This window comes from Capra hircus, chromosome 13 (assembly GCF_001704415.2).
Source record: "Capra hircus breed San Clemente chromosome 13, ASM170441v1, whole genome shotgun sequence".
In the NCBI taxonomy this organism is placed as follows: Eukaryota; Metazoa; Chordata; class Mammalia; order Artiodactyla; family Bovidae; genus Capra; species Capra hircus.
Genome location: NC_030820.1, coordinates 32708215 through 32717886, shown reverse-complemented (window position 1 = coordinate 32717886; position 9672 = coordinate 32708215). Strand labels below are relative to the sequence as shown.

The 9672-nt window shown below is 39.0% G+C and overlaps 1 protein-coding gene across 3 annotated transcripts in view; it reads right to left on the bottom strand.

The window, feature by feature from the left end:
- The window catches only part of KIF5B (kinesin family member 5B), a 47260-nt gene continuing 42273 nt past the window's right edge, over nt 4686-9672 (bottom strand). For all 3 annotated transcript variants that reach the window (XM_005687994.3, XM_018057171.1, XM_018057170.1), the window contains exon 26: nt 4686-7172. In XM_005687994.3, the coding sequence (XP_005688051.1) occupies nt 7166-7172 (7 nt within the window). In that variant the 3' untranslated portion in view covers nt 4686-7165. The remainder of the gene's footprint in view (nt 7173-9672) is intronic.

Genomic DNA, 9672 nt, shown 5'->3' with positions numbered 1-9672 from the left:
GAGGGTTTCCTTTTCTCCGCATCCTCTCCAGCATTTATTCGTAGACTCTTTGATAGCAGCCATTCTGACCAGCGTGAGATGGTTCCTCATTGTGGTTTTGACTTGAATTTCTGATAATGTGTGATGTTGAGCATCTTTTCTTGTGTTTGTTAGCCAACTGTATGTCTTCTTTGGAGAAATGTCTGTTTAGTTCTTTGCCCCACTTTTTGATTGGGTCATTTATTTTTCTGGTTTTGAGCTGCATGAGCTGCTTGTATGTTTTTGAGATTGTCAACAGTTGCCTCATTTGCTGTTATTTTCCTCCCATTCTGAAGGCCATCTTTTCACCTTGCTTATAGTTTCCTTCATTGTGCAAAAGCTTTTTAATTAGGTCCCATTTGTTTATTTCTAATTTTATTTCCATTACTCTGGGAGGTGGGTAATAGAGGATCCTGCTGTGATTTATGTCAGTGTTTTGTCTGTTTTCCTCTAGGAGTTTTATAGTTTCTGGTCTTACATCTTTAATCCATTTTGAGTTTATTTTTGTGTATGGTGTTAGAAAGGGCTCTAGTTTCATTCTTTTACAGGTGATTGACCAGTTTTCCCAGCACCACTTGTTAAAGAGATTTTCTTTTCTCCATTGTATATTCTTGCCTCCTTTGTCAAAAATAAGGCAGACACAGGCACTTTTCATTTTGTCTCCAAATTTCTGCTTATTGATTACTCATAGTTGAGTGATACCAGTTGTCTCATCCTGTGGAAGATGAAACTTGAACCCTCTTTCACCATGATCAACATGTATACACAACCCCTCTTCTCAATAAGGTCGTGTTGTACATTCCCTTATCAATCCATGCTTCCATTACTATGATGCAAGGTGCCAATTACAGCTGAGTTATGTAATACACTATGGTGACTTTTCATTTCTTGCATATCAGGATTCTTTTTTTGGCACTTTTTAAAAAGTTTTTTAAAGTTAGTTTCCATGTACAAGAATTGACTCCATTTCTCATGTTGCACAACTCATCCTTGAGCCAATCTATACCCAATAGTTTGTGCCTCCCACACACCCCCTACTGGTAATCACTTGTGTGTTCTCTATACCTGTGAGTCTACTTTTTTTTGGGGGGGTGGGTTTATACTTAAGATCTTTCTTTGAATCAGTAATTCTTTTTCCCTTAGTGTTCTATGTGCCAATCACTTAACCCCAAACTCATCTTCAGCTATAAACCTTCTTTTCCCTCAAAATCTTCAAACACATCCATGTCTGTCTTGGAAACATAACTCTGGCAGTCTTCTGACTGGGGTGCTCTCATCTGGACCAGTTGCTCTTGATGCTCTCACCTTTGTAATCCCTTCTTTTGCACGTCCCACATCTTTCTCTTTCCTCACTTGGTTGAGGAATAGCTCACCCCAAAGTTTTTTTTTGGCTGCGCTGGGTCTTCATTGCTGCACTTGGATTCCCTGTAGTTGTGGTCCATGGATTCTATTGAGTGCAGGCTTACTTGCTCTGTGGTACATGGAATTTTCTTGAATCAGGAGATCAAACCTGTGTCTCCAGCATTGGCAGGCAGATTCCTAACCACTGGACCACCAGAGAAGCCCTTAGTGTTAGGTTTTTTTTAATTTTTAAAATCTTTAATTCTTACATGCGTTCCCAAACATGAACCCCCCTCCCACCTCCCTCCCCATAACATCTCTCTGGGTCATCCCCATGCACCAGCCCCAAGCATGCTGTATCCTGCGTCAGACATAGACTGGCGATTCGATTCTTACATGATAGTATACATGTTAGAATGCCATTCTCCCAAATCATCCCACCCTCTCCCTCTCCCTCTGAGTCCAAAAGTCCGTTATACACATCTGTGTCTTTTTTGCTGTCTTGCATACAGGGTCGTCATTGCCATCTTTCTAAATTCCATATATATGTGTTAGTATACTGTATTGGTGTTTTTCTCTCTGGCTTACTTCACTCTGTATAATCGGCTCCAGTTTCATCCATCTCATCAGAACTGATTCATTAATATATTGTCCTCGGATAGAGGACGTATCAGATATTAAACTGATAAGAACAGATACTACACTTGATCTTAGCCAAAAGGCCGAGAAGCGATTAGTGTTAGTTTTTAAAAATGTCTTCTCCCCCTTTCCTAGTCCCACTTTCTTCCATATTATTTTTTTCCTTGTTTGATTCTCTCATTCTAAAGACATGATGAAGCTGACCTGAAGCAACTGGTTCATATGTTGACTGTGGCATTTCTGAAACCACAATTCTTTGGGTACTCCCTGTATGGCTGTCAAATTTTTCACAGAATCTCTAATCTGCAAGTAATTTAATCTCAGGTAACCAAGCAAGGCGAAAAGGTTGAGGTTCTAAATATTCTTAGCACAAACGTTCATATCACCCTCCATTATCAGTCCAGGTCCATGGGGATTAACTATAAATGGGTACAGAGAATTTTCAAGAATACTCTAGGGCTAAAGGAGAGTACCTAGGGAAGAAACAGACTTGAATTCCACCCCCCTCACCCGTGTTTGGGGTTCAGATCTCATTGTAAAAGTGTAGCTGCTGCCCACGGGATGGTGAAGAGGCTTGCTAGGTTTCCCAGGCTACAGCTGGTCCACAGTCACTAGGCAAGCAGGGTGGTCAGGCCAAGTCAAGATGCTGGCTGGGACCAGGCAGAAGGAAACACCTTCGCTGGGATCTAGGTGGTCCAAGGCCACCCACCTCCCACCCCTGACCATTGATCAGGTGGACAGGATATGCCTGTGTTTGCTGAAGAGTAAACACACAGGAGACCCAGCCTGCTGCCAGAAAGGTGGGCACATGACCAGCGCCACAAGCTAAGGGACTGTGCACCCTGGGTGCCGCCCAAAACCCCCATGTCACTGATAACAGGATGGTATTAAACAAGAGGCAAACCCGGGACTTCCCTGGTGGTTCAGTGGTTAAGAACCCACCTTCCAATGCAGGCAGGGGAAACAAGTTCAATCCCTGGTGGGGGAACTAAGATCCCATATGCCTTGGGGGAACTAAGCCCATGCCACAGTTAGAAGCCTGTGTGCCGCAACTAAGACCCAACGCAGCTAAGACTAACAAATATTAAAACAAAACCAAACCCAAGAGGAAACCAAAGCATGCCAGAGCTGAGAAAGGAGAAACGAAATGCCGAGGGTCCAGCTCACTGCCCGTGTTGGCCATCCTATCAGTCTACTGGGGCTGGGGAAACCAAGCACCACAGACAAGGTGAGGTAATTAGAGATGGATGGCTTCAGTTCTGGAGGCTGCAAGCTGCAATCCAGGGTGTGGGCAGGGCTGGCTCCTTGTGAGGGCTCTTCAGGCCTCTCCTTGGCTTGCAGATGGCCATCTTCTCCCTTTTCCTCCCCTCTGTGCATGTCAAACGTCCTCTATAATAAAGGTAGATTTGGAGAGGAGAAGCATCATACATCACTAACTGGCACACTCAAGTATTCCTGGCTCTTCTATCCAGACACCCTCTCCTTTACCCTCTCTAGATAACAACAGGACCATGCTAGCGTGTTGGAGAGGCAGTCGCCAAGCTGTGCAGCAATGAAGCCAGCATCAGGGGTCAAACTGTTTTCGGTTTAGACAGACTTTCAATTAGTCCCATTTCAGGATACTTTTATCGCTACTTCCAGACCTACCAAAGGTCATGTTCATGACCATTTGGGGGGTCTTTTGGAGGCAAGGGGAATACTAAGTTGCTTCTTGGCATTCCCCACTGCTTGTCCAGTCAGGTTTCTGGGGTCTGCTGAGGTTGCTTTCCTGCCCCAAATGTTAGTTTGTTGTCTCCTGTTCTTTGAGGCTTTATAAATCAGTAAACGTACCTTTAAGAGTAATTTTAACTTAAAGCAGGGAAGCAAAGGTAATACGGAGAATCCCCTCAAACTCTTCCTCCTAACAGTGCTATCTTCCATCACCACTGCACCTTGATCACAAGAAGTCAGCCAGCACACCACTGCGAACAGACTTCACCAGTTTCCCCACTGATGTCTTTAATTTTGGCTGTACTGGGTCTTCCCTGCTGTGCAGGCTTTTCTCCAGTTGCGGAGAATGGGGGGTACTCTCTAGTTTTGGTGCACAGGCTTCTCACTGTGGTGGCTTCTTTTCATGTGGAGCACAGGATCAATGGATGTGGTGCTCAGGCTTAGTTGCTCTGCGGCATGTGGGATATTCCCAGGCCAGGAATTGAACCCCTCCCCTGCATTGGCAGGTGAATTTTTTTTTTTACCAGAGCCAAAAGGGAAGCCCCAACTGATGTCTTTTTACTGTTCCAGGGCTCAACCCAGGCCACCATACCACATCACTGCATCTAGTTGTCAAGTCTCCAGAGTCCCCTCAGATATGTCTCTCCTGGTTTTCCATGATCTTGACACTTTGGAAGAGTCCTGGCCAGGTATTTGCTAGAATGTCCCTCTATTTGGATTGTGTGGTATTTTTCTCATGATCAGACAAGGGTTATGGTTTTGGGGGAAGAATAACAGAGTGACATGTCCTTATCACAGTTCAGTAAAATAACAGATTGATGATTCATCTCTAGCTCTTAATTCTTTAGCCTATTTAATACTTGATATCCAAAGCACATGCAATTCATTAGGAAACAAAATATACTAAACATAATGACACACTAGTGACTATTCTGTCAAGAAAAAAGGCCACTTGGTCATGTAAAATCAACCTGATATATCACTGAATCACATTTTAAGAAAGTCACTGCATTTCAAAAAATTTTTTCCTTTTTATTTAAACATAAAAGACATTTACAGCATGCAGGTCAACTTAAAATTATATGGCGTCTTCCCAAACCAATTATCTCTGCATGTATCTTCAAGCACTGAAAAGAAACCAACGTACTCCACAGGCAGACTCAGACTCTTCTATCATCTCCTGCCAAATTGAGTTACACACAGTAGTTTTCTTAAATTAGGCAAATAATTTAACTGATCACCATGAATAAATATTACTTTCATTTCACTGAGTTTCTTTTCTGAACCATTTATCAATGCCATTCAGACGAACATTAATTTAGTCAAAAAAAAAAAAAAAGACACTGTAAATTGATATAAGTATCAATGTTCCAGGTGATCAGAAATTTTCACTTATAAGAGTAAAGGCTGTGTTTAATGACCTACCATAGCAAAAGCAGTTCAATTAAAACAAATTTATGAAATTCTCTGTACATTTTGTGAAAGTCTGAAATTATAAATAGAAAAACCCATTGAGATATTTTAAAAACCCTAACATTGTGTATTCTGAACCACACACTAGTTACAATTCATTGTTTGTTACACAGCACCAATACCTGTGATACATCTTACAAGAAAGAAACTCCTATATTCAGACAAAAGAGAGAAAAAAAATTCTGCTTCATTTAAGAATACTGCCCCAAAAAGCAAGCTCTCATTTGGAAACAAAATACAAATGTCTGTGTGAATGCAGCCAAACATTTCTTCATTTAGAAAACTATCACCACCAACAGGCGGAAGCACGGGTATAGTTAACTGCATTGCTTCAGTCTTGCCGCTCTACAAGTTTTCATCTCAATTTTTGGAGTGTTTCTTTTGATCAAGCCTAAAAACAATACAATCATTTTAAAGGTTGCTGCAGATCAGAACAGCAAGGATTTTTGACTGTTAAAAAAATAAATAAATTTATCTTTTAAATCAAAATTATTATAAAAGTGGAAATTACAATAGTTAAGGAAATAGAAAAATAAGCCAATTATGATCTGAGTCTTCTGACTATGGCTCCAAATTTAATACAAATATGTGTATATAAAACTTTTTCAAAAAGTTAATTCTGCCACCCAGATCCTAACACAGAACTTTCCAGCTTTCTCCTCTGAGTAACTTTACATCCCCAGTCTTTGCAAATTTCTGCTAACACAGTTGCAGTTACCCACTCCCAAGTGGTGAAGCAAATATTGAAATCTCTTTCCCTATTACTTTTATAGTTTCTAAAATAAACTGTTGACTTAGTTTAATCATCTGGGGAAGAAGTGGCAAAAACAGATACACATAATTATAAAATTACCAGCTACCGCCAACAAAATAATTTGAGGATTATTAGTGACTTGCAAATAATTTACTACTCCTAGACTAAATAAGAAGTATGTTATAGTGTATGATTTAGTGTAGCAGGTTAAAGACACCTCAGGGATTTTCAGACCACAATTTACCTATATATTTATAAATTCGCCATTTGTCCCATCCTTCCACATGTTTTCTCAACTTCCAAATGCTATAAATTTAGATCAACCAATACAGTACTAATATAAAATTATGTTTAATCCTATAATATCCATATCTTAGTTCATTTCATTATATTAAGTTGACAGATTATCCACCCAATTCTTAATATATATTAACTAACAGGCTCACAAAGCAAGGTGTTTCCATTCCATCAAGCTATGTGTATACAGCATTGGGAAGAAGAGAAATGAATTTCTTTTCCAAACTGTTTTTCTTAAACAAAAGCAAAAGATTTGCTTTTGATAGTGTGAAATATTTCTATTCAAGATAATTTAGCAGTAGGCTTTTCACAAGATAATTAAGTAGCCTTGCCCAGTCTCAAGTGTCTAGTTAGGCAGTTTTAAAGGTTTCAGTGCTCAGAGAGTAGTTTTCAGAAGCAAACTTCAGAGATGATGCACGTAATTTTAACTCTGAAGTCATTTCAAAGGATTTTTAAGTACAGTACTGACCTGATATAATTCGTGGGCATGTAGTGTTGTAAGTGGTAAAATTTAAGACATTTAATCTAAAAGTTCCATTTCCCCTAAAATAAGGTATTATTTTATAAGAAAAGAAAAACAAGCAGTAGCAGCTAGGTAACTTAAACTAAGATTAAAAAATAAACACGAACAAGTACAAAAAGCACAGTCCTATATGATACAGTTAGCTTGGCACAGTGAAGACTAAATTTAAGACATGAAAGACAAACTGTGTAATAAATAGGGCCACAGTTATAAACTGTCGTTTTTCCCTCCTAAGACGCCAGAATTGCACTCTAGTTGTGTTGGGAAGCAGCAGAGTTTACAAGAGTGGGTAGGAAACAGCTGTACAGGCCAGGTACAATTTATACACTAAAAAACGTTATAATTCTAGAGTTCCCAAGGGATACAGGCTACAGTCATTGAATTATGTCCTCTTCATACTTCAATTACTTTTAACACCTGAAGATGGAAAAAAGCAGAGGAAATATTATTTATACAAAACCTGTGTTTGAAAAGAATGAAACGAAATACACCAATTAGTTTAAAAACAGTTAACCAACAGCTTTGACCACTTCCCCCAAAACTAAAAAGATTGCAACAATGAATGATTTTATTTCTTTTCCTTTTATTTGTCTCCTAAGCAGAGCTGTCTAGGGACAGTACAGTATTGAAAGGAAGTCAACCCTGCATTTGCTTTTACTTACGCCAAGACCTATGAGTAAGCTGATATATAAATTAGTTTTGTTTTTTTTTTTAAAGAAAAAGATGGTCAATAAAATGCCAGTCAGTAGACAGTGTCAGTGACATTAAGTCAAGGACCACTAATTAACTAGCAATGTTACATACATGGTAGCTGTGAAAAACAAAAAGAGGTGGGGTGTACCAATAAGCACAAAGTACATGTGCTACGGAAGGCAACAATGAAATAAACAACCCCAGAGACTTCCCCTGTGGTCCAGAGTTAGGACTGGGCACTTTCACTGCTGTGGCCCAAAGTTCAGTAGCTGGTCAGGGAACTAAAAATCCCAAAAGCCGTGAGGTGTGGCCAAAAGAAAAAAAAAAAAAAAGAAAGAAAGTAAAATAAAATAAAAGTAAACAATCCCAGTAGGAGTTACCTGAAGGCATCCTTGTAATCCACTGCCTATTTACCTCTGTGTTTATTAGAAAACCTCAACCTGTCCAAAGCATCATGCAGCTAGAAGAACCAACCAGCCACGTAAAACTGGTACTACGAGTATCACTGTCATTCATACATTGCCATCTCTCCCCAAAATAAATCCAGTGTTTTGAAATGCTTTTCTTAATAATTAAAAAATCTCTACAAAGTAGTTATCACATACTCCTCAATCTGGGCTTAAGATTGATCACTCCAAGATTTTTAAAAATAATAACCATTATCCTTTGGACCAGCAATGAAACAAACCTGTACGTAATCATACTTTTATAGTTACTTCAAGTCTTGAAAACCTGTGTTAGCTAGGTTAGCCAACTCCCTCAAGTGCTTAAGCACTGTCATTACACTGGATCAGCAATCTGCTGCGAAAACCTAGCTTTACTTAACAAAGGTCATGGACTATGCTATCTGCAAATGAGACAGGAGTTCAAAGTTCATGTGAATTTTAATGTGAGGACAATATTCAAAACAGATAAACTTTTACCTGTATTTATTTATATGTATCCTTTGAAAATTCTTTTGCCCACCTTCAATTTCAGAAAAGGCAGCTTGCATTTCCTCAGCATCTGCTCTGTACTAGGTAGTGATGCCTTAACTTGTATAATTCTCAGGAATGACTTTCATTTTATTAATAAAGAGGCTCAACAAGTTATTAATCCAAAGGGGGAAAAAGAGAGGCAGGACAACCACTGTAATGTTTGCTGATATGACACAATATTAAACACATACCACCTACAATGTAATCCTGTAAAAAAATGCACAAGAATTCAATAAATGCTTTTAATAAACAGGAAACAGAGGAACACAGCAGCTGCATCTAGAAACAAGCCAACACCAGAGGTGGCATATGCTCCAGAAAATTGGCCTTTTCTATTTAGTAAGTCAATGTCATTAAACAAACAAAAAAAAAGAGGGTGGGGTGTTATTCTAGCATTAAGAGAGACTTAAGGTAAATAACCTAATGTAAACATCAGTTCTGGATTATTCCCAGGTTTAGACAAACCAGCTGTAAAAGATTTAAAAATCAGTAAGTAATCAGAAAGTTCCAAATATGGATTGCTGCTGCTGCTGCTGCTGCTAAGTCGCTTCAGTCATGTCCGACTCTGTGCGACCCCATAGACGGCAGCCCACCAGGCTCCCTCGTCCCTGGGATTCTCCAGGCCAGAACACTGGAGTGGGTTGCCATTTCCTTCTCCAATACATGACAATGAAAAGTGAAAATGAAGTTGCTCAGTCATGTCTGACTCTTAGTGACCCCATGGACAGCAGCCTACCAGACTCTTTCATCCATGGGATTTTCCAGGCAAGAGTACTGGAGTGGGTTGCCATTGCCTTCTCTGCAAATATGGATTGATATACTATTAAAATATTTTGTCAGTTGTGATAATGTTGAGGTATATAGAAAAATGTTTTATTTCAGAGATACATTAAATGGGTCATAAACTTCATAATTTACTTTTATGCCTAACAGTTTTTATAAAAAGGAGTGAAAACAAGCAATCAACTGTTAAAAAAGTAACTTGCTCAAGTTCTTAAAAGTAAAAAAATCAGAATTCAAACTTAGGTGGACTCCAATATCCATTAACTCTTTCATTGTGTGACTCTCTTGAAACTTCTATTATGTGGACAAAAACTTGTATTAAATTTATGGAAATGTGAATTCTCCAGAATGCTGCTTAATATTCTACTCAAATTGCAAGCCAATGTTATGCAAAAATGACAAAGTAAAAACAAGGGAGATTAAAATAAAACAACTTTAGTGTTTGTCAGAAACAAAGCCAGTAA